The sequence below is a fragment of the Eulemur rufifrons genome, chromosome 15 (genome assembly GCF_041146395.1).
Source record: "Eulemur rufifrons isolate Redbay chromosome 15, OSU_ERuf_1, whole genome shotgun sequence".
NCBI classification, from domain to species: Eukaryota; Metazoa; Chordata; class Mammalia; order Primates; family Lemuridae; genus Eulemur; species Eulemur rufifrons.
The window spans coordinates 80,702,659-80,726,835 of NC_090997.1; the positions used below are offsets into that span (position 1 = coordinate 80,702,659).

At 35.8% G+C, this 24,177-nt stretch overlaps 1 protein-coding gene across 4 annotated transcripts in view; it reads left to right on the top strand.

Annotated features, from left to right (window-relative positions):
• ENPP3 (ectonucleotide pyrophosphatase/phosphodiesterase 3) overlaps positions 1-9,761 on the top strand; it is a 71,497-nt gene extending 61,736 nt beyond the window's left edge. Inside the window, exons 21-25 of one of the 4 annotated variants that reach the window (XM_069489149.1) lie at positions 1,888-2,023; positions 4,539-4,616; positions 5,227-5,359; positions 6,949-7,105; positions 9,138-9,761. In XM_069489149.1, the coding sequence (XP_069345250.1) occupies positions 1,888-2,023; positions 4,539-4,616; positions 5,227-5,359; positions 6,949-7,105; positions 9,138-9,308 (675 nt within the window). In that variant the 3' untranslated portion in view covers positions 9,309-9,761. The remainder of the gene's footprint in view (positions 1-1,887; positions 2,024-4,538; positions 4,617-5,226; positions 5,360-6,948; positions 7,106-9,137) is intronic. The other 3 variants (XM_069489150.1, XR_011235563.1, XM_069489151.1) reach the window with 3 other exon arrangements.
• The last annotated feature ends 14,416 nt before the right edge of the window (positions 9,762-24,177 follow it).

A 24,177-nucleotide genomic window follows, 5' to 3' on the forward strand; every position in this document is an offset into this window, starting at 1 on the left:
TCATTTGACCCAGTGTATATGATATGCAGTCTGCCTCAGGCAGTGAGGCTGGGAGAGTCTTGTCATTCAGTATGTAGTTTTATTTAATCCCATTGCTTTCAGTGTGGTGACCCTGCTCTTCACTGTGCCTGTGTCCTTTAGTCTGGTCATCCCTCTAGTTCAGACTCCCCAGAGAGTCAACATACTGTTTGGAATTTTTTGTAGACTTTCAATCTATCCTCTGTTTCTAGCCTTGTGCACACACAGTCTTTAGGAGACTCTAGGTTCTTCCCCTTTGGGGTTCTACAGTACGAATCTGTTTCTTGGTGCTCTCCCCAAACATAGGCTCTTGATAGTCAGTGTGTACTGATCTACCAAGTCAGGTTACTATGTGTTTATCTAATTTCCAGTGTCTGGCCATTTCTTGTCATCTATTATGTGTCTTCATTATTATCATCCTTTTGATGGAATTTTAGAAGGGAGCAGGATAAATGTATGTATTCAATCAAATTGAGAAGTTTACTCAACTTCTGTATAATGGTCTCTGGATAGAGCATTGCAGTATGTCATGGTTTAAAGACTCTTTTGGTTTTCCCTCTAATCTTTAGCTCCTACCTGTACTATACCACAGCATGGTACTCTCTTGCCTATGAATATAGCATACAGTGCATGTTGCCTTTTCCTTTGTGAATTGAACTCATGCATTTTAGACACCATAGCTAATCTATGCTTTCAGCACAATGCAGTGAATAAAGGAAGGACATCCTAATCTAACTTCACTTTTAAAAAATATAAATTATGTCAAGTTTTGTTAAGAAAGATATCCATTGTGGGCAGTAGAGGGCGTATAAAAATCAAAATCTTTGAAAAAACTAAACCAATAGCAAAATGTACCCGTGATTATATAATAATCAAAATATGATGATCATGTAATATAGTATTACCTTAAATACTTGAGTTAGGCAGCACATTTATAGAATACCATCTCATGAATAAATTATCATACTAGTCTTTAAAGAGAGTTACAGGCCAGGTGCAGTGGCTCACGCCTGTAATCCTAGCACTCTGGGAGGCCAAGGCAGAGGCTTGCTTGAGCTCAGGAGTTCGAGACCAGCCTGAGCATAAGCGAGACCTCACCTCTATTAAAAATAGAAAAAAAAATTAGCCAGGCATGGTGGCGCATGCCTGTAGTCCCAGCTACTTGGGAGGCTGAGGCAGGAGGATTACTTGAGCCTAGGAGTTTAAGATTGTTGGGAGGTAGACTGACACCATGGCACTCCCACACAGGCAACAGAGCGAAACTCTGTCTAAATAAATAAATAGATAGATAAATAAATAGAATTACAAAGAAATTATAAAAAATATATCTCTATATTTCATAATCAGTGACACATAGCTGTAAATTTATTTAAATCCAAAAATAAGTATATTTAGACAACTACACCTTCTTTGAATTAATCTTAGGTTGATTAGAAGTTCTTGCCCAGCTGAAGAATAAGATACTTAGTTTATATCTGCATTTTAAAAATAAATTATTTATATTTGACTTTCAATTTTTATTTACAAGTACAATATATATCATCATCTAAAAGTTAGATCCCGAAAAAGGATTTTGGTTTTTAGCAATAGCTCCCATCATTCCTCTGCTCTCAATTCACATTTTACTCTGCAAATATTTTTTTTCCAAGGTGTATTTGATTTGCCCTCCCGATGTCCCTAACCAGAAAGGAACCACAGAAGAAAACATTGCTGAAAACGTCCATTCCCATTGCTTGCGTAGACTTGATTCACTGAGAAAATAGGAGAAGCTTAAATGAAAAACATTCTAGGGAAGTGACGAACCATATAAGGCAGTGGGTGAGCCACAGCTGTGGGCGTAATTTTTTTTTCTTTTCTCTCTTTCAACAGGGAGACACATCGCCTCTTCCTCCCACTGTTCCAGACTGTCTGCGGGCTGATGTCAGGGTTACTCCTTCTGAGAGCCAAAAATGTTCCTTCTATTTAGCAGACAAGAATATCACCCACGGCTTCCTCTACCCTCCTGGTTGGTAGAACTCTTTTATAGAGTAGTAGCTTAGAAAGCCCTCATCAGCTGGATGTGGGCATGTGCCTTAAACATATACTCCCCATCAAAACTACCTGCTTGGGCTAAGCTAGCTGCCCGAGAGGCTTGCAGTGGTTGTGGGCTGACCAGAGCAGCATGGCATCTATAATAAAGAATAAGAAATTTTGCAGTGGGACCCACACATCAGCTCTCATCTGGCCCAGATGTTTAGAGAGTTCGGCAGGTTTAAGTTTAATTTTAAAACTGAAGATTCTTTGCAGAGGGACATAAGCATCTAAAAAACCATTTCTTCTGGCTCCTGCCCAAGCTAAGGTCTGCACGGAGAAGGCAGCTGCAGCTGTGCCTGTGAAAAGAAATCAGGCTGGAATTCTGGCCTATCACTCATGCTGTGTGTCCAACAGTGTTCAGCTGCAGATTAAGCAGCCAAATGAACTTTAAGTTTTATTTTATTTTCTAAAGAAGAATCTCTCTTGGGAACATGCAAAAGCCAGTGTGACTTTTCTAAAACTCAAGCCTCTTCCCTGTGCAGCAAGAAATGTCATTTTCATTAATTTGCCCTTGAGATTTTCAACAATTTCAGTTTCTGGGAAACTCCTGATATTTGTCCTCATTTTTCTTCAAGCCATGGACAAAGATGGTCAATTCAGAGATTTGTAATTTAGAGATTCTTGGATTTATATTTGACAAAAAGTCTTCATGAAAGCAAGTAGCATATCAATTTCAAACCCCTAACAGAATTAGGATAAATAAACTGACATCTTTTTAAGTACCCAGATACAATTAGGGGTACCATAAGATATTAGTTAATAAATAAATGGTTGCCTTGACAATGAAATGAAATTAATAACTAAACAACTTGTCTCACAAAATTAAGAATAAAATGAAACTCTCTTCTAACTTTCCACTATAAATTCTAGCTATTTGTTAGAAATAGAAATTCTACTATAAACTTATTCTTATTTTTCTCTGAAACAAAGGTAATGTTATGTTTATTGCCCTTCCACCTTTTGGGCTTAGTTTAGAAAGGAGAAAAGCCTTATTCAGGTGTGAAGACCATGAACACCAGGTGAAATGTTAAGAAAAACTGTACTTGATTCTCCTTGCCTTTTGATGCCCACCTAGTGTTCTCTCGTCTAAGAATTAGTTAAGATACTCAAGTTTAGTTTAAATATAAATCTCATATAAGTGGAATCATGTAAATATTTGTCTTTTTGTAACTGGCTTATCTCCCTTAACATGGTGGCCTCAAGTTGGTTCATCCATGTTGTCAAATTATCTAAAATAGTCAAATTCAAGAGATCAGAGTGAAATGGTGGCTGCCAGGGCTGAGGGAGAGGGAAATGGGGAATTCCTCATTAATGGGCATAAAGTTTCAGTCAAGCAGGATGAATAAGCTCTAGAGATCTGCTGTACGACATTTTGCTTAGAATCAACCATACCGAGTCGTGCCCTTAAAAATTTATTAAAAGGGTACATCTCATGTTAAGTGTTCTTCCCAAAATAAAATAAAATGAAAAAAGTATTATGATAAACATTTATAGCTTTTGACCTGACAATAATTCTATGGTGGATGCCATGAGACAAATGAAACACACAGGGACACAGCACTTTACCCAAAGGGTGCAGCTGGCGTGCAGTGGGGCCGGGGTTCCCACGTGGGCTGTCTGCTTCCAGAGCACTCCCTGAACACTCCTGTGCTACACGGCACGTCCACGAGTCCCCAGAGCCCACCATTTGTGATGTTCCCATCTGTAGTCCTCATTGAGTAAAAACTCATTTTCTTAAGTAAATTTTATTTTGGAAGAGATTCACTTATAATAGCATCATTATTTTGTGCACACACAATAACTATGCATACATATCTGGCATTCTATCTGTTTCCAAGGGCTGCTGTAACAAGTCACCACAAACTGTTGACTTAAAACAACAGAAATGTGTTCCTGAGGCCGGAAGTCTAAAATCAGGGTGTTGACAGGGTCATGCTCCCTTTGAAGGCTCTAGGGGACGATCCTTCATTCTCTTTTCCGGCTTCTGTTGGCTCCAGGCATTGCCTGGAACATTGCTGTATCTATCATTCTAATCTCTGCCTGTGTCGTCACATGGCCTTCTCCCAGGCGTCTCTCCCCTTCTCAAATCTCACTCTTATAAGGACACCAGTGAATGGATTTAGAGCCCACCCTAAATCCAGGAGAATCTCATTTAGAGACCCTTAGCTACATCTGCAAAGACCCTGTTTCCAAAGAAGTTTACATTTGCAGGTGTGAGGGAGTTGGGACTTGAACGTATCTTTTTGCAGATCACAAATCAACCCACTGCAGGTGTCAAATGCACAAAAATGTCTGCTTTATTGATGACTTCTACTAGAAAGGACTCAGTCTTTCTGTGTTTTGATTGTTGTTAAATTTACATTAATATGTAATAGTAATAGCCCTATTATGTAGTATGTCATATTTTCTTTTATAGCTAGATTTAATAAGATCCATGTGTTTTGCAGCAAACAATAGAACTTCTGATAGTCAATATGATGCATTAATCACAACTAATTTGGTCCCTATGTATGAAGAATTCAAAAGTAAGTATGTATTTAGATTATCAATTTTAAAATACCTAAGTGACTCCCTGAACTTCCAAACTCAACATATCTTTTATTGTAATTTGTTCGAAATGTTTTTTTTCTAATGTTTTAAATGTAGGTACAAGGAAGGATCACTGACATGGTTTCTTTTCAACTTGCTTCAACTTTGAGTGACTTCTTGCTAAAATTCTGATAATTTGTTTGTAACCCTTCATTTAACTGTACAGAGCTATTCACAAAACTAAATTTTATTGACACCAAAAGTAAATAAGTGAAAGATAAATGTTTGTCCCCAGAATAATAATTAATAAGGCAACATGTGTGTTCTGACAATTTTTAACTCTTACTGTCTGATAAGCAACTCACCCCAAGGGAGAAATTTGGAGACATATTTAATAGTAATTTTAAAACTACAACTATAGCAACAAAAAGCTATCATCAAAGTGGCTGCATATTTTTGTTGTTTGGACTATTGTGTAGAATTACTCAATCACCACTGACATTGAAGCAGAATTTCATGCTATTTAAATGTACTTGTCTATAATAGAATATCTTTTCATGTTCAATAGAGATAGATATTTTTAGCACTTTATTCTCTTATTTTTAGAAATGTGGGACTACTTCCACAGTGTTCTTCTTATAAAGCAGGCCACAGAAAGAAATGGAGTAAATGTGGTTAGTGGACCGATTTTCGATTATAATTATGATGGCCATTTTGATGCTCCAGATGAAATTACAGAGTAAGTAATTTGACTTAGCAATAGGGTATCATGAGGGGAAATCTCAATATTTTAAATAAAAGCTCAGTATTTTAAGTATTACATAATATATACACAGGCAGATGTTATTGTTGGCTATTTTCAATCTAGTCCATCCAAATATTTAGCACAAATTTTATATGGCAAAAACTTAAACTAAACATCAAACAAAACATTTCCAGGAAAAGTTTAGCAAAAACTTTATTTGGAAAATTTCTAAACTAATGGGCGAAGATGAAGATTTTGTAAAGCCTAAGAGGATAGGGAAGAGTCCATGCACTATCAATAAACATAAAACCAGTCCATCAATAAGTGGAAAAAATCAAGTAAAGACTACGGTAAATTTCAAAAGAATAGTGGATGATTCATAAAAGCATTTCCTGGTGAAGGTGCAGAAAAGTAGTTTTGCTAAACTGTACTTCTTAGTACTAAGCCTGGTCATAGGAGGTTGCTAAAAATTAGTTTTGAATGCACCAAACATTAATAGAGTTTTAGACAAAAGTTTCATCCATCTTTTATCTTTATTATCAAAATAAAGGAAGGAAGAAACTAAACAATTGTACTTTCTAAGCCTAGATTATATAAAGCAGTGATTTTTAACTATACCTTTATGACTACTAAGTTGTGGCCTTTTCCTATTTTGTTCTTGTCCTTATTTCAGTGTTTATTGATTCTACCTTTCACCATTTAATAATTCTAACAAACAATTTGATACACTTTACTGTATTTTGGGTACTTTCTAAGCCACTCACATATACGTCATTTAATCCAGGAAGATTTCCTATGTTAAGTTCCATTAGCCCCTAGTTAGAGATGAAGAAACAGGCACAAAGAAGTTAAATAATTTATCTAAATGCTTTAATTAATAAGTGGTAAAGCCAGAAATATAAACCCAGACAGTCTGGCTCTGAGTCCATGTTCTAAATCACAGTAATATGTTTCTATTCGTACCTGCTTGTATTTTTTTTTTTTTAGTGGACTCATACTAACATCGTACCTTTATGAATTTATATTTAAAACTGTTAAAAACACTTTTACGTTCATTATCTGAAACCAAAGCACTGTCATATCAGCTGCATGGATTTATCCCCATGTCTGCACTGTGAAGTTGCTAGTACAGGATCACCTCTTTGTTAAAGTTGAGGGAACTTAGTAAGTCATAGAATGTTAGAGAATGAGCGCAAGTCCGAACATCTAATGGAAGTACATAGCTAGTGCTGGGATCTGGGCTCCTACATTCTCAGCATGGACTCTATTAGAAAACACCGCTATGAAGTATAAAGTCAACAAAAGTAGGAAACAAAGGAAGCAGAACATCAAGTTGTGCTTTTCTTTGTCTTCTAATATTTTCCCATAATGCTAGAATGACTAAGCTTGGACTTCTACTACAAATCTCTGTTCTGGTTGATTGAAGTTAAAAAAAAAATACACGATAGGACTCGGTGCTTTCTATTCATTACTTTCTTTTACTAGATTTTTACCTTGGCATTCCTTTAAAACTATGTAAAGACATTTATAGTCTTTCGAAGCAAAAATATAATAGCATCGAATCTTTTCAATTATGTTTTTAGACATGTAGCCAACACCAGTGTTCCCATCCCAACACACTACTTTGTGGTGCTGACAAGTTGTAAAAACAGGAGCCACACACCCGACAACTGCCCTGGGTGGCTGGACGTCCTCCCCTTTATTATCCCTCACCGACCTACCAACGTGGAGAGCTGTGCTGTGAGTATGCTGTGGGAGAGAAAACGAAGATCTCAGAGTTCATTTGGGCTTTCATGAAAGTAGCTCAGATTCAGACTAAAATATACTTTTTAGGTGTTTCATGGGTACAGTTGTGATAAAAATGACTCCATTTTTGAGCTTTTCCTTAGACTATTTATTTCTATGTAGTTAATATCATTTAAACATATATCTGCATACAGGAACATGTGTTTATATATGCATACCTTGTCTGTTTTATTTTTATGCATTGTATTCACACTCACTAATAAGGGAAGGGGTGAGATATCTTACTCATCTTCTTATTGTGGACACAAATATTAAGGTTTCATCCCAAAGTTGGCACTAAATTAATGTTTCCTGAATGAATATATAAATATAAAATTCCATCAACTGGAAGCATGAGGTGTGAAATTATTTTTACACACACATACACACATACAGAATAAGTGAATTCAAGTAACATTCTTTTTGTTAAAGATGTGTGTATTAGGCCACTTTAAAATCTTTTTGGATCAAGGCAAATTATATATCTATAGTCGCTTCAGCTTGTATATATATTCTTTATAGGAAAAAAATATGTATCCTGGAAATTGTTTTTTATTGAAGTCATTCAAAAAATGTATTGGGTGCCTGTTAAGTACGCAGTATCATGATAGATACTCTTTAGACTACACAAAGGAGAAATACACTGTGGCTGCCCTTGAGGAGTTTATAAATGACTTGGACATATAAATGAGATTACAGGGTCAGTCAATAATATAAGAATTATTTTAAAAATTAATAAGGAAGAGATGTCACAAAGTTTGCAATCAATTGTCAAACACTGTTAAAAGGCTTTAATGTTTAAAATTAAAAATATACTGAGCTGGAATGCTCAAGAAAGGTTTCATAAAATGAGGTGGGAGTAGGGCTGGGCCTTAAAGGATGGGAAAAATTTGAATAGATTGAGAAGATTATGAAGAGTCTTCCATGGAGAGGATTTGGTGACTGATCCTTTTGGCAAGAGCCAAAGGAAAAAGGAAACTCAAAGCTGAATCAGAATTTTGAAATGTAGATAATTAAGAAAAAGACAGAAAGAAGAAAGTTAGGAATGAGAGCTTTTTGGCAGGTAGATAGGATAGTTAAGTGTAGACATGACAAGTTTGTGGAAATCGGTGTTCACATGGAACGTCTCATAGGCTATTAGAAAGTAGAAATTAAAGCTTAGGTTCTAGGCCAGACTGGGATTCTTCTGTATTGTTTCAGGTGTTCAACAGCATGACTGCCTTTGCCATACTGTATGTACTAAGAGGTACTTGCATTTAGAACCCTAGAGAAAGGGAAGGGAGAGATACCTGGCACAAGAGAGGGTCACACAAATTATTCTAGGATTTCAAAGGAGAGAAGGTGATATTTTAGCTGAGTCTTACAGAAAAGCTTTTACTTGAGTGAATTATGATCTTTCAATGACTAAAGATGGGGGCCAAATGTTAGAGGTTGCACAGTGGGCCACTCATGGTCCAAAAATGAGGAAGAAAAGTTTCCAAACAGGAACCTGTCAGGAGATGTTGAGTTGAAGAATCACTTTCTAGTTTTCTTCTCAGCATTTAATTTAGTTGATTTACAAGGATAAGCCATCATTCTTCACCTCCTCTTCCAGTGGCAGACATTGATAACTGATAGTGTGGTGCTTTATACCATGAAATCAGTAGCCATTATAGAATGAGTATGATGGGACTATGAAGAAGGAACTATTTGCTATCCCTGGTCTAGGCCTTCATGACCTTCTATCAGGACTTCTGGAAATGAATCTTAAGTAGATTTGCTGTCTCCTGTTCTCTTCCCATTCACCTGTGTGCACTACTATCAACTATTCATCTTAAAATTTAGTTTTCATCATGTCATACTCTTTCATCTGAAGACTTCAAATCATCCATCCTGAATAAAAAACAAAACAAACAAAAAATTCACAGTACCTAACTTCTAAGTAATAAAAAATATTTCTGCTCATGAAAAAACCCTGTGAAAAATAGTCTGTGTTTTTCTTTTACAGGAAAATAAAACAGAAGATCTGTGGGTTGAAGAAAGATTTAAAGCACACATTGCACGGGTCCGAGATGTAGAACTTCTTACTGGGCTTGACTTTTACCAGGAAAAAGTACAGCCTGTTTCTGAAATTTTGCAACTCAAGACATATTTGCCCACATTTGAAACCATTATTTAACTTAATAATGTATACCTAATATATAAAACAATTTGGGTAAAATGTAAATGATTTTTTCTGGAGAATTGTAAAATAAAGTTTTCTATTTTTCCTCAAGTCCACTAAAAGCCAGATGTTCATGATTCCCTTTCTCTTTTTTATTTCTATGAATATGTATTATTTCAAAGGTTTTTTTGCACAGAGATTATGAATTATGTATGGTATTATGTTACGCCTTTCTTCTTTTTTTGTGTTTTGAACTCTAATCCCATGATAGATTATGCCTTCCTTATTATATTTATCATCAGATTCATAATCTTTAGCTGTATTTTTCTGTTCAGAATTCTTTAAACCAAAGGGAGAACAAGAGAAGTGTAGGTGTTACTTGGGAATTGAACCAACTGTACATCAGTTTTGTCAAAAAATGTTTTAAATTTAATAATGAGGCAATATTTAATAAAATAAAAATACACATAACTTTCATTCAGTTGTTTCAGCTGTAAAAACTGTCCCAACAAATGTACTTTGCACAAATTCATAAAAATATCATATATTATAGTAGCAAAGACCAGAAAACAATCTACAAGACTGGTTAAACAAATTATGAAATTTGTTTAAACAAACGGTAGAATACTATTCCACCTCTATAGAGAAAGCAGTAGATGTATACTTGAATGTATGGCTATTGATAAATGAAAAAGCACATGGTAGATCAATGTGCATAGTATGCTGTCATTTTTCAGAAGTCAGCAAACATCTACAAAGGACTAGATAGTAAATTTTTAGGCCTATGCAGTCTCTGTTACAACTCCTCATTCTGCTGTTGCAAAAAGGAAGAAGTCATAGATAATATAGAAAAGGAATGGGAATGGTTATGTTCCAATAAAACTTTATTTACAAAAAAAGGTAGTGGGCTGGATTTGATCCCCGGGCTATAGTTTGTCAGCCCCTAATTTACGTAATAAAGTCTGGGTTAGGAGAGGCAGGAATTAATAGTAAGAAAAGGAGATAAAATTTTTATTTTGTGCTCTTTTTACTGCCTAAAGTTAAAAAAAAAAGAATAACTATATGTATTTCTTTAATTTTTCAAAACAAGGTTATGAACCAAAGATATCCCAGGACTTATTTCAGGGGCAATACTATTGGTCAGATTTTTGGATTGCCAGACTGACAATGTTCTAGATTCTTCTCTGATATAAAGATGAGTTCACCCAGGGACAGAGGCTTTGCTGCTGTTGAAAAATCATGTGACCTGAGCATCACGGAAAACAAATTCAATTGCCTTCTATTAGGATTTCAGTTGAATTATGCTCATTAATTACAGCTAAATGAAACGTTAGTTTAGTGCCATTGGACTTTGTTTTACATAGTTTCTTCACTTGTAGGATTTAGTTTAAAAATTTATTCAGGGTTAAATGTGCAATACACAGAGGCTGAAAGACAAAACCCAAATAGAAAATTATTTCCAGATATCTAGCAATAAAGTTAAGATCTTTTATATAGACACAATTTCTCCAATCAAAGTTCTCCTGCCCCCACCATGGCCTGGCAACTAGATAGGGTCACCTGGAATTTGTATCCCACTCTGGGGAGACAAGTCGTGGATGGTTACAATCCTTAACCAAGTTTAATAACTCTGGACGTCTCATTGCTTCTGAGTTTCTCTGAAAGTGGTTCAATCATTGAGTGCTCAACATAGAAATAAAAAGGCCAGTCTGAGAAAAATTAAAGTTACATTTTTTTTGCACAGAGATTTTACAATGTTATACTTCCCTTTGCATACTCATTATTCTATTAAAAAGAAATATGTATGTATAAAATCATTCTGCACGAATAAATACCAATGATGTAATGGGTCATGGAATTAAAGGGGATTTGCAATTTCTACTTTATAACTTTCAGTATGTAGTATACCTTTTACAATAATATTGTTTTATTTAAAAATCTGAAAATGTAAACAACAGAATTTAAAAATATTTTTTAGAAAGAATTTTATGTATACAGAAAGGTTGCAAGAATATTATACTCTTTATAACCTTTACTAAGCTTCACCAATTGCTAACATTCTCACTGTGTATATTTATTTACATGTATCTTTTTTTCACCCATGAACTTTCTGAAAATTCATTGTACTCATCATGCCCAGTGTATATTTGCTAAGATCAAGGATGTTAACTCACACAAAGACAGCCAGGAAATTTAATGTTAATATAATACTATACATAATCTAATTTACAGACCTATCAAATTTTTCTTACATTTTCAATAATGTCCTTTATGATATTTTCATTTCTGGTCTAGGAGTTGAAGCAGAAGCATTCATTACATTAAGTTTTTTTTTCAATCTCTCATCTCTTATAATATGCAACAATTTCTCAGCCTATAAAAAATAATGGTGACATTTTTGAAGAGTGTAGGTCGTTTAATTTGTAGACTGTCCCTCTATTTGGATTTGTTTGACATTTCCTCATAATTGGATTCATGCAATGCATTTTTGGCAGGAACAATACATTAGTGATATTTGTCCTTGGTGCTTCATGTTTGGAAGCACATGATATTCCTTTGTGCCATTATTATTAACACCAGATTTAATCACTTGGTAAAGTTGGTGTTCACTAGGCTTCTCTTCTATAAAGATAGCATTTTTCCCGTTGCAATTTATAAATCATTTGTAAGAGGACACTTCAGACCCTAACCATATCCTGTTTCTCATTAAGTTTTCACCCATTGGCTTTAATATCCACTAATAATCCTTCCCTGATTCAATTTGTACTGTGGCAGTTACAAAAGAGGTGATTTTTTTAAAACTCCATTATTTTACATTTGTTAGCGTTCTACTATAAGGATAAATGTTCTCTTCTTGTTTGTTTATTTATTATTTGTTTATCTTTACAGACTCATAGATTCTTTTTCATTCCAATGGATTAAAATACATTATAATCGTTATTTATTTTAGTACTCAAATTGTCCTTGGATTCAGCTGGCAGGACTTCTTTAAGGGGGCCCCTGTGTCCTTTTCACATATTCTCAGCATTTTTTGAGCACTTCCTTATTTTCTGGTACAAAAATAAGTGGTTCAGGATCATCTTGTACTTTCCTGCACTAATTTTGGAATGAGCAATTTCTCCAAGGAGCCCTGGTTCCATTTAGTGGACACTGGTACCCTAGTGGCTTCTGGGTTATCATTGCATCTAGTCCTTTTCAGCCATCAAAAGTAGAATCTATATCCACATCACTTTGCCTATGCCTATCCCTAGCTCTATTTATAACTACATGAATAAAAATCATGAATTAATTACTGTCCAGTACTGCATGGGTTTTTTTTTCACCCTTTCCTATTTCATAATTGTATCTCTCTTCTCTAATAGTGAGACATTTGGTTCTCAACATTATCAAATTTACTCATTTGTTCAGTCCTACAATACACAGAGAAGGAATTGCTAACCAATACCACTTAGAAAAACAAATCTACTAAGTAGTCAGAACACTGCTCCAAAGGATTTGTTTTTTCCCCGTTCAATATAGATAAATTATTCATTTGAAATATAGTACTGTTCATTTGTTTCTGCTTATATTCCATTAAGGAGTTTCTCATCCTTGTTGAGTCAAGTTTATTTTTTTGAGTATGTAAAATATTAACGTGGGTTCAAAAGCTAAAATTAGGTGAAAAGGGACAGTCAGAAGAGTCTTCCCTCCCCTCTTTCAGTCCTTTCCTGTCTACCCTGTGTCATCACCAATGTCATTTGTTTCTGATTTATCATTCCTGTATTTACATTTGCAAAAATAAGCAGATATATCTATTTCTTTTATTTTCATTTTCTACACAAAAAGGCATATTATATATTTCTTTTACACCTTTTAAAAAACTTGGCAATGTATCCTGAAAATCACTCCCTATATATAGGTCTTCCTCATCCTGTTTTATTGTTGCATGGTACCCTATTGTGTAGATGTGTCATAGTTTATTAAATCAATCTCCTATGTAAAGGCCTTTAGGTTGTTTCCAACATTTTGTAATTGTAAATACACAGCAATGAATGAAGTTATGCATATACAATTTTGTATTATTGGAAGTGTATTTTCTGAGCAGATTCCTAAAAGTGGGTAAACACACATAGTAGTTTCATTCTTTGACAATAAAAGTACTATATTGCTACAACATTAATTCTTAAATTGGTGTATTCAAAATCTGATTTCAGTGAGATGTAGTTCTCCCCTACCTAAAATGGAAATCATTTATTTGTTCTTAATTATACAAGTAACATATATTTATTATAAGACTATGTAAACCATATATTATATAATATATGAATATAGCATATTAATATATCATATACTCATAAATGCAAACATTAAAATTAGAGATAATCCCATAACCAATGATTACAATAATTAAACCTTATTAACCCATGCTTCCTGGGCATATCTCTCCTTTGAAATGAAGTGTTTAAATATGGGATTTGGAGAAATGTCAATTCATGTCACTTGGGCTCAGATTCAAATTTTTTTTCTCAGGGGAATTTCAAAGTTTTCAGGAAAATACTTGTATTTGGGGGATTTAGAAACTTTTTTCTAGCAGAAAGTATAACTTACTGGAGCAAAAGGAAATGACTGCTCAATATTTTAATAAATGCCTTGATTTTTTCACAAATTGGTACCCAAGACATACCTAAGACATGTATAGCTGAGAATTAATGTAGAATCATGCAGGTGTAATGAGAATCCATAATGTTGGTATCCATGACTAATCATCACCCCAGTCTTCTCAAGTTGTTTTTTGACTTTTAGATGATAGAACTATCCAAGGCAATATAATTACCTTTATTTTTTAGCCTGCTGACATTGAAATATGTAATCAACCAAATTTTTGACAAGTGCTTTTCATATAGATGAGTATGTAATACAACAGAATTGCTTGCTTTTGAATAGAGGGGACCACATATTACTCCTGTTTTTAGTTGTGTGTATTTTGAGAGACAGGCATATGGGGGGGATATTTTTGTGAGTTCCAATGTAACAGAATCAAGGAATACAGTTAATTTTTGTTTGAAGAAAGGGGAATTTCTGACCCAAGTGAGGGCAGCTAAGGTCTTGGGAGACGACTGGGAAAGAAGGGAAATTCTAAATATTGGCTTATTTTCCAGATTGAGTTAAAATTTTGTTTTCTTAACACATTTTTTTAAGCTTTCAGGGGTATTTAGTGCCGTAGTTGGAATTAAGAAGGCTCACAGTCTGTTCTTCTAGAAAATATCAGAAACAAGTCAGTTTTCTGGGCCTGCAGAAACCTACTTTCCCTGCTGGTGGATGAGCAGGGAGGAATGGGATGAAGAGGTGTACTTCTTGATATGCCAGGGTTTCTTCTTTAGCTACTAATTTAGCTGGAATTTCAAAGAAGAATTCCCATCAGTGTTTGATTTTTTTTTAGAACCAGTAAATGGAGTTTCTAGGAGCCTGTGTTTATGCTTATAAATTGGGCTGATCTTGATGTAAACTCCATCTGGTTTTGGTGCTTAAGTTTATTTCCAAATTACATTGGGTTCTTTGAAAATCCTCCTGCCCCAGGGAAATCTCTTTCCTTCCTCCACCTCCACCCCTGCACCCCCACTACTCCCACCACCACCACTTGTCACTTGTTTACTTTGGGAGGGCTGGGCATGGGAATGGAAACAGGACATACACTGAAACCATTTTCAAAAACACAAACAAGGCTGTTGGATGAAACGACTTCCTTCTTACACAGCATCCCCGGCAGACCACAATCACTCCCTCAATCAGTGGACTCACACTTGAACAAACTTCCAGACAGGAACAAACCTCAGCCTTCCAATGACAGAGAATCTGGGCAATTCAGACTTGTCCCAAACCCACAGGATAAACACGGCTGGATAACAACTAGTAAAGTACAACACGGGACTCAGAGCCAGGCTGGTTCTGTTGTCCTAACATACTATGCTTATTAATGTGTGAAGATTTACAGGTGTAAGAGAAATCTGGAGAGGTCAACTAGCCTATCTCTTAAGGCTTACTCCATGAACAAGTAATATTCTGTTATCATTTATGTGTTAATAATGTTAATCTCTAAGGAGTCAACAAAGCCTTTACAACAGTTTTTCATATTTCTTGAAATTAAGAAAATTGTGTTATGATTAGCATAGTGATTTCCTCCTGTCTTTTCTACTTAATGTTGTAACTACAATATAACTACTTAATGATTCCTAAGGAATCATCTATTCTCATGTGTTACAAGGCAGTAATGTTTTGATAAGAGGATGGGTTCCTAAGTTACAGACCCCAGAGTTTAAGTTCTGCCTTCCCAGCTGTGTGATCCTGACAATTTCTTAAACTCTATAACTTAGTTTTCTCTTCTGTATAAGGGGACCATTTAACACCTACCTCACAGAGTTGTTGCAGGAATTCACTAATTTACTAGATACGGACTGTTTACAACACAGGCTACAACATGGTAGCATTATCCTCTCTCAGTTATATATATAAAGCCCTCTATTTGAATTAACCAGACAATTCTGCTTCACTTGGGTTTAGGCACAGTCTCAGTGGTTCAAATTTGTGGATTGTGTTAGGTTGATCTTTGCCCTGTCATTTGGAGTTTTGACTTCCATATTTCCTGCCAGGATGAGTTAGTCATATTAATTAGCATCCTCCATCATGGTTTGTGGTTGCCCCGATCTTTAAATTTGGCCTGCTTCTAGTGCTATCCCCATTTACTGGTCAGGTCCAAGGATATTTTTATCTTATGGCCACATTAGCAATTAGAAAAAAAAGGAAGCATGCCATGGTTAATCCTGTTACTTTGGGAAATTGAAAAAAAAAAAGCTGCAATGGATTGGCCACAGTGGCTCAGATCAACTGGCTGTGGCAATAGGTTCAGATCTATCCTTCAAATCTGTCTGGATCTCACCTCAGAAAATGCGTATATTCAGCAGAGATTTCATTATCAGTTATCAATTCAGATTCTGACTTCAGCGTTTTACAGCATTTAAGCAAAGTTTTCCACCAAATAAGAACAGATATTTAGAATCAAATCTTCCATTGATTACTTTGATAGAAGGCAGCCCATCACAAGACTCAATGCCGCCTTCTCTGGCTCTCCCTCTGAATCTGGAACCAACCGCCTTGCTTGGTCATTCAGCTCCATATGTTACTTATTTAAGATCTCATTAAATGTATTTAAGCAATGAATGTTTACTGAGTTCCTACTGTGTTCCAGGCCCTATTCTAGAGGCTTTGGATAATTAGTGAACAAACTTGACAAAGATCCCTTACTCTTGAGAGGCTTCTATTGTAGCAAAGAAAACACATGGTAAATGGTAGATACAACAAATAAGAAAATAAAATTATATGTGTTAGAAAGTGATAAGTACGACAGAAAAGAAAAGAAAAAGGATCAGGAAAATGGGGTGCAGGATGTGGAGTGCAGGTGGCAAAAACATTAAACAGGGCAGTCAGGGTAGGGCTCCTTGAGAAAGTGAAATCTGAGCAAAGACTTGAAGGAGGAGAGGCATGAGCCAGGCAGATATGGGAAGGGACCAATGCAGCCTGGTGCCTGTCATGTTCAAGGAGCAGAGAAAGCCAGCATGGCTCTTAGGAAAAATTTCTTGTCCTCTCAGACCTCTCATAATCACTTCCTGGGATCCACCTCAAGAATAAGAAACTAGAAAAAGGAGAATTTATTTTTTAAAGCTACAATCAACTCAAAAAAGTGTTCATATTTTTATATTTTTTTTGCTGTGTTTAACAGGTATTCCAAGTCACCCAGTTATAGAATAAAATCTTATAGGCAGAGATAATAATGAATGGACTATATCAAGTTCTAGTTAGCAAAAACAAGTCTGTTAGCAACAACGTTAAGTATAACTCTGTATTTTACACCCTATTTATATTATAGTATTAGGTTAAGCTGTATGAAATTGTCATTCTTGTACATCAAAAACTGTTGAATATTATCAATCGCATACTGTTTAACCTACACTCCACCTTGTTAATGTTTAAATAGCATGAAGTGTATCATTTGTCAGAGACATACCTTTGCATTGTCATAATTTGACATGATCTTTTTCAATGGAGTTATACTTGTTTGCTTTTACGAACCATATTTTCAGTCCATACTCAGTACCAAACACTTTCATGTATCTCCTCATATAATTCCCCAACTCTTGGATACAGGTATTATTATCCACAGTGCACATATAACAAACCTGATAAGAATAGAGTTTGAATTATTCATTCAAGCCCATAGAGCTACTAGAATGCTGAGCTAGGATTGGACTCCATGTGTTTTGATTCCAAATCCAGTGCTTATTCCATCTTAACACAATTACAGTTTATAACTATCAATTAATGAAGATATTTAAAGATATGGAATTTCAAATCCCAAGTCTTGCCTTCAATAAGTTTGTAATCCTACCACAGGTATTCACTATTAAATTGGAACTAACCTCACACACTCACATGCACAATAGGAAGTAAAACTCAAGGGAAATCAAACAGGTGGGAGGGGAGAGGAAGGGAATGGGTGAAATCATACCTAACGGGTACAATCTACACTATCTGGCTGACGGGCACACTTATAACTTTGTTTCAAGCAGTACAAAAGGAATCCACGTAACCAGAATATTTGTACCTCCGTAATATTCTGAAATTAAAAAAAAAAAAAGAAGTCTGTAATCCATCTAGGGCAATGTTTTCTAATGTGAATTGTGTGGAATACTAATCTCCTGGTATGATGGTTAATTTTACATGCCAATTTGGCTAGGCCTATTCTGGACATTTCTATGAAGGTGTTTTTGGATGATATTCACATTTAAATCAGTGGACTTTGAGAAAAACAGATTGCCCTCTATAATGGGGGTGGCCTAATCCAATCAGTGAAGGCCTAACTACAACAGGTGAACAACAGATCACTCCCTGAGCAAGAGGGAATTCTCCAGCAGTCTTCAGACTTCATCTGCAGCATAGAATCTTTGGACTTGTACTGCCCATTGGCTCCTGCCTGGGTCTTCAGCCTGCTGGCCCACCCGGCAGATTTTGGATTTGCCAGTTTCAATAATTTCATTAGCCAATTTCTTAAAATAAATCTCTCTCTCTCTCTACATATATGTATATGTGTGTGTGTGTACATACATATATATATACATATATATATATTTTATACATCTTACTGGTTTTGTTTCTCTGGAGAACACTGGCCAATATGCCTGGGATGCTCTATTACAAAAGAATCTATATGTTTTGGCAATACTAAGTACTACAGGTTGCGCATCCTAAATCCAAGCATCCCAAATTCAAACATCTGAAATCTGAAATACTCTAAAATCCCAAAGTTTTGAGCAATAACATGATGCTCAAAAAAAAAAAAAAAAAAGGAAAATGGTCTTCAAGCCATTCTTTGACATATGAAAAAAAAAAAAAGGAAAAAAAGAGCTCATGGGAGCATTTCAGATTTTGGATAAATATTTCAAAATTAGAAAAAATCCAAAATCCAGAACACTTTTGGTCCCAAGTCTCAAACATACTCAATAAGGCATACTCAATCTCTATTTTGTCCTTTGGAAATATATACAGTGCACATTAATACATCAAAGGCTCTAATGATTCTTTTTAGCTAAAAAAATGAAAAAAAATCTTTGACTATAATTAAGAACAAAAGGCAACCAACAACCCGTGCATATAGTTCTAGTGTTCTAAAAAATACACTTTGCAAATGTGGCCCAGTGGAGTTGATTTGTATGAACTAGTGCTGCAAGGAAGGACCCACCAAGTGCTTCGGGGAAAGCACAGGAAGTGCAGCACTAAGGGGTGTGGTTTTGTATCCAACCACATGGCCTCTCTGTGGTTCATGTTCATCATCAGTAAAATGGGTTAATGCTAATATCTGTTGTAAGAATTAAGTGAGATAACCCACGAAACATGCTTAGGAATGTGAAAAAAAAGTGCTGCTATTATAATTTGTTACTTGCACCGAAAGTTACCATGGGCCTATAAATCTCAATGTGAAAGAACTTAAACTAGTCTTAAAAAATAAGATTGCAGGGAAAAAATGCATTTTATTGGAAATATAAAACAATGCACATATTTTTAAATGTAATTATTTGAACCATTATTGATGGTACTGTTATTAGACATATTATTAATTCATCATTGGTTAGAATCTTAGTGAAAGGCTAGCTGGTGGATTTTTGTTTTGTACCTTAATCTCAGAACTTCTGATGACACCATTGCTCTTAAAAGTAATTTTAGTGCATATGTGTATCACAATGAATTATTTAGATGCCTATGAGCAGTTTGAGAGTAGGAACCTTATCTTGTTCATCTTTGTACCAGTAACTTTCAGTGTGTCTGATTGAAAAAGTGCACAGTAAATGCTAAATAAACTTATCTGGGCCCATTTAAGTTTGTGTTAGAAGTGCCAAGAGCTTAGGCTATGCTAAATTATGCTTAGAGAGGATTTGGATGTAATTATGCAATAGCATGATTTGTCCTGCCATATATTTATATCTAAGTATTTACAAGTTCTGCTCAATTTTAATCTTTCTTCTTTCCTTTAGCTGCACACATACCCTGTAGTGTGTCTGTAGTTTATAAAACACATAGACAGCAGACTAAAAAAAAAAAAAAAAGCTCACTCAAGCTCATAACTAACTATTTAGATTATTAAGTATGGAATGTCCAATTTCCTTAAGTACTGACAGTTGATATCTCTAACATTTCACTTTGACACTTGGTTTTTTGTTTTGTTTTGTTTGTTTTACTGTGAAGGCACATCCTCATTCTTTGAAACACACATTTTGGCTTGTGATTATCTTTCAGATATTTTAGAGCAAATTTTTTGTGAAACCATGGATAAGTAAAACATTCATGTTATTTTTTAATATGAGTTCTGTCGTGGAATCAATGTAGTGCAGCCAGCTCAAAATATCAGTGAAGTGTTTGGGAAGGGTGTAGCTAATGAACACACAGTATGATGATGGTTTGAGAAGTTCTATTACGATGATTTTAGTCTTGAAAATGAGCCATTTGGGTGACCTGAGACCAAAGTGGATAATGATGAGCTAAAAGCTGTAGTGGAAGCAAATTCATCTTAACCTATGCATGAATTAGCAGCAAGGTTTGTTGTTACTATTCCAACAATATTAAACCATTTGAAACAAATGGGCAAGGTAAAGAAGCTGGATAGATGGCTTCTGTATGGATGAGTGTCAGAATAGAAATTGTATTGAAGCTTGTCTTTCTTTGCTGTCACAACCATTTCTATACTGTGTTGTTCGATGTGATGAAAAATGGATTCTTTTTGACAATTTCAAGCATTCAGCACAACAGTTGAATAAAGATGAAGTGCCAAAACACAGTCCAAAACTGAATGTTCCTAAAAAAAAAAAAAAAAAAGCGAATGGTGTCTGTTTGGTGGTCCAGCGCTGGTATTATTCACTACAGCTTCATGAAACCCAGTCAATTGATTACAGCAGATGTCTACTGCAACCAATTGGATGAAATGATGAGGATGCTTGGGATTAATCAAGCAAGACTGGTCAACAGAGACAGGCCAATCCTTTTGCAAGACAATGTTCGACAATGTGTCACACAAACAACACTGCTTAAACTACAGAAGTTGGACTTGGAAACTCTCTGTCATCCACCAGACCTTGCACCAACTGACTACCACCTCTGCCAGGCTTTGGACCACTTCTTGCAAGGAAAAATATTCAATTCTCAACAAGCTGTGGAAAACACCTTTCACGATTTCGTAGCCACTCACTCTCCAGGCTTCTTTGCTGCTGGCATAAACAAGCTACCATCAAGGTGGCAGAACTATGTTGATAGTTTAGATGCACACTTTGATTAATTGTACTTCTTGTTTGAGATATAATAAACTACACTTTTGACTAGAAATCAGACATTTCGTGTTTAATGACCTAATATATTGTAAGTCAGATGTGCAGAGGAGTCCTCACATGCTGGTTGGCAGGGAAAACAATTAACCAAATGTGTAGTCCTATTTAAAGCATAGTGTGACCTTATAATATAAACACTTTGGGGGTAGTGTTCAGTCACTCTATAATTAAAATACTCAGTACCTATGTGGCTTCTCCCTTCATTTTATCTCTTGAATAGTGTTTGGGTCTTTGTGAGCTTGTGGTGCTAAAGGGAAGAGACCCCTAGCCTCTCATTGCCCATGAGTGTGCTCTGGGTGGTCTCTTCAGACTCAGAAGTAACACTCCTTTCTGCCTTGTCATGGAATCGTCCTATTGGTCTCCAGTGTTGAAACCTACCAGTGGTGAACTCGAGGTCCATCTATTTGCTTTAGGTACCTCATTGGTGAGTCTCTCTCCGCATCTTCTCTGTCTCCAGCTGGCCCGGAGATCAGATCCCATCCCCGACTGTGGGATGTCTTCACTCACACAAGTCATGGCTGACCCCTAACTCGGGAGCCATGCCGCAGGGAAACTTCTGCTACCACTCTGTCCGCCTCGCTGTGACTGTGCCCAACATTGGTTCAGGGCAGCTTCCTCCCCAGGTTTGAAATGCAAGACCACCTCCCCCCGTACTCCCCCATGAATGATATCTTCAAGAATCTAACACATTGGGGGTTGTAGCTCAAAGATGTGAAAACTGATACACATATCTGATTGTTTCTGCTACTTTCTTCTTTTTTTCTTCTTCTTCCCAAAGTGTGCTGAGGCCAAAAAGAGCCTTCTCCCACTCTTCTTTCTTTCTGGACCTCCCCCAAGTAAAACTCTATGATCTGGCAATCAAGATATATTGAAGGGGAGGTCAAGGAACTTAGATAATCATTTCTCCAGACAATAATCTGTGGTAGAAGCCTAGTGTCATTACGCAAAGTCCTATTTTTGAATATCAGAACACCAGTCTCTCTTTTGGTATTTAATTTAAAAAATGCAAAATATATTAATTTCCCCACCTCACTCCAATCCACATTTGGGCAAGTCAGGATTTGCTCAAAATAGGCAAAAGAGAAAAATCATGTTAATGCTACTTAAAAAAATTTTTTTGAGAGCTGGAAATGCTTCTTGTCGAATTGTATTAGGGGAGTACTTATTAGTTGCTTTAATATAATACACATAGCACTTAGGGACATAAAAGATAGTGGAAATGAGGCAGGTAAGGTTTTAATATTATTTCTTTAATGTTCTTTCTGGGAAGACTAAAATCCTGTTTTTGGTTTGGATTTTTTTAAAAAATTATTTTTGAAATCACTACAGACCCACAGGTAGTTGTTCCCCCCAATGGTAACATCTTACATGACTATACTAAAATATCAAAACCAGGAAATGTCATTGGAATAATATTCTTAACTCATCTATAGGCCTTAATCAGATTTCACCAGTTTTTCCACGCATTCATAAGACACTGCTTTTTTCTATTTACACAATCTAATTTTTTAAACAACCCTGACAGTAGATACCAGACACAGCAAGTGAGGTTCAGAGAATTTAGATGACTGTCCCTAGTACAGTGTGCCATCCACTTCTGTGCACAGTATGGGGTGGCCAACAGGGTGAAACCAACTGGATTTAAGGGCCTTGCCCTGAAAACTTTTCTTTCTGGGCCTTAAGTATTCCATCAGAAATTTGATAAATTTATTCTAATTCTTTGTGCCTTTTTTGAACTGCATATATCCCTAAGGGATGAACTCATTCAATTTTTAATTTTGTTTTTTTCTGGGCTCTGGACAGAGGCAATGGTTGCCTGAGAGCTGTGGGTAAAACTTTGAGGATAACATAGTGGTAATGAAGGAAGGATTGGGAAAGGGGGGGTCTGGGGCTCTCCAGGGCAAACACTCTCTCCTTTCTCACAGATTTGCCGTCGGTGGTATATTCATTAGGGATGTCTGAGACAACTGCGGAATGTGGCCACCTGAGACAGGGTGGCTGACTCAGGGTTTGAGAAGCAATGGCTAATGAAGAGATCAAGCACTAAAATCTGAAATTTAATTGTCTCTATTTTAAAATAAGAATAACCTAGATAATATGCAAACATAAATTTTGAAACCCCAAAACATCAAGGAATAAAACTATCTGTGTTTCAAAAAGCAATTAGGGAAAAACAGCACATGGCACCATAAGACTGGAAACCAGTTGTCTGGAGGTTTTAGCAGAGCCAGTGAGCAGAGAAAAGTTTCCATATAACTTCAATAACCAAGTAGAGTCAGAGTGACTCAAAACTTGTCTGGAGTTTAGGCTTATTTGATGGAAACTTTGTAGGCCGGCTTTTCCTCTTTCCCCACTCTGACTTTGCAAGCCAGAGCCCACATACTTGGAAACAGTAACTGGGTAATTACTGAATGGTTGCTGAGTGATAGTGTAAATAGTTGGAAAAAAGCTTGAATTTGGATTCATGACAGCTATCAAGGTAAGTCTTTCTCTCATGTTCTAGATAGTTTTATATGCTACTAGGACACTTGACTATGGAAAGAAAGTAGAAGCCTTTGTATTTTCTATTAAAATTGATCTTGATAGGTCAAATGTGTTACATAATAGTATATAGAGGAAAGGGTTTTTTGGTGTTTTTAAAAAAATCTTAAAAAATACTTGCACTGGAGGCTCCACATGTTTACAGAAACTACTACAGCGGATTTTTAGAATTTTTATTTTATTGTATTGTATATATTTAAGGTATACGACATGATGTTTTGAGATGAACATATATATATATATATACACACACACACACACACACACACAGACACATACACACACACAGTGAAATGGCTACCATAGTCAAGCACATTAACATTTCTGCCATCTCACATAATTACCCTTTTTTTTCTGATGGCTATAGTACCTAAGATCTATTCTTTTAGTAAAAATCCTGAATTTTGAGAGGCCATACAGGAGAAGGCTCCCACACAGAG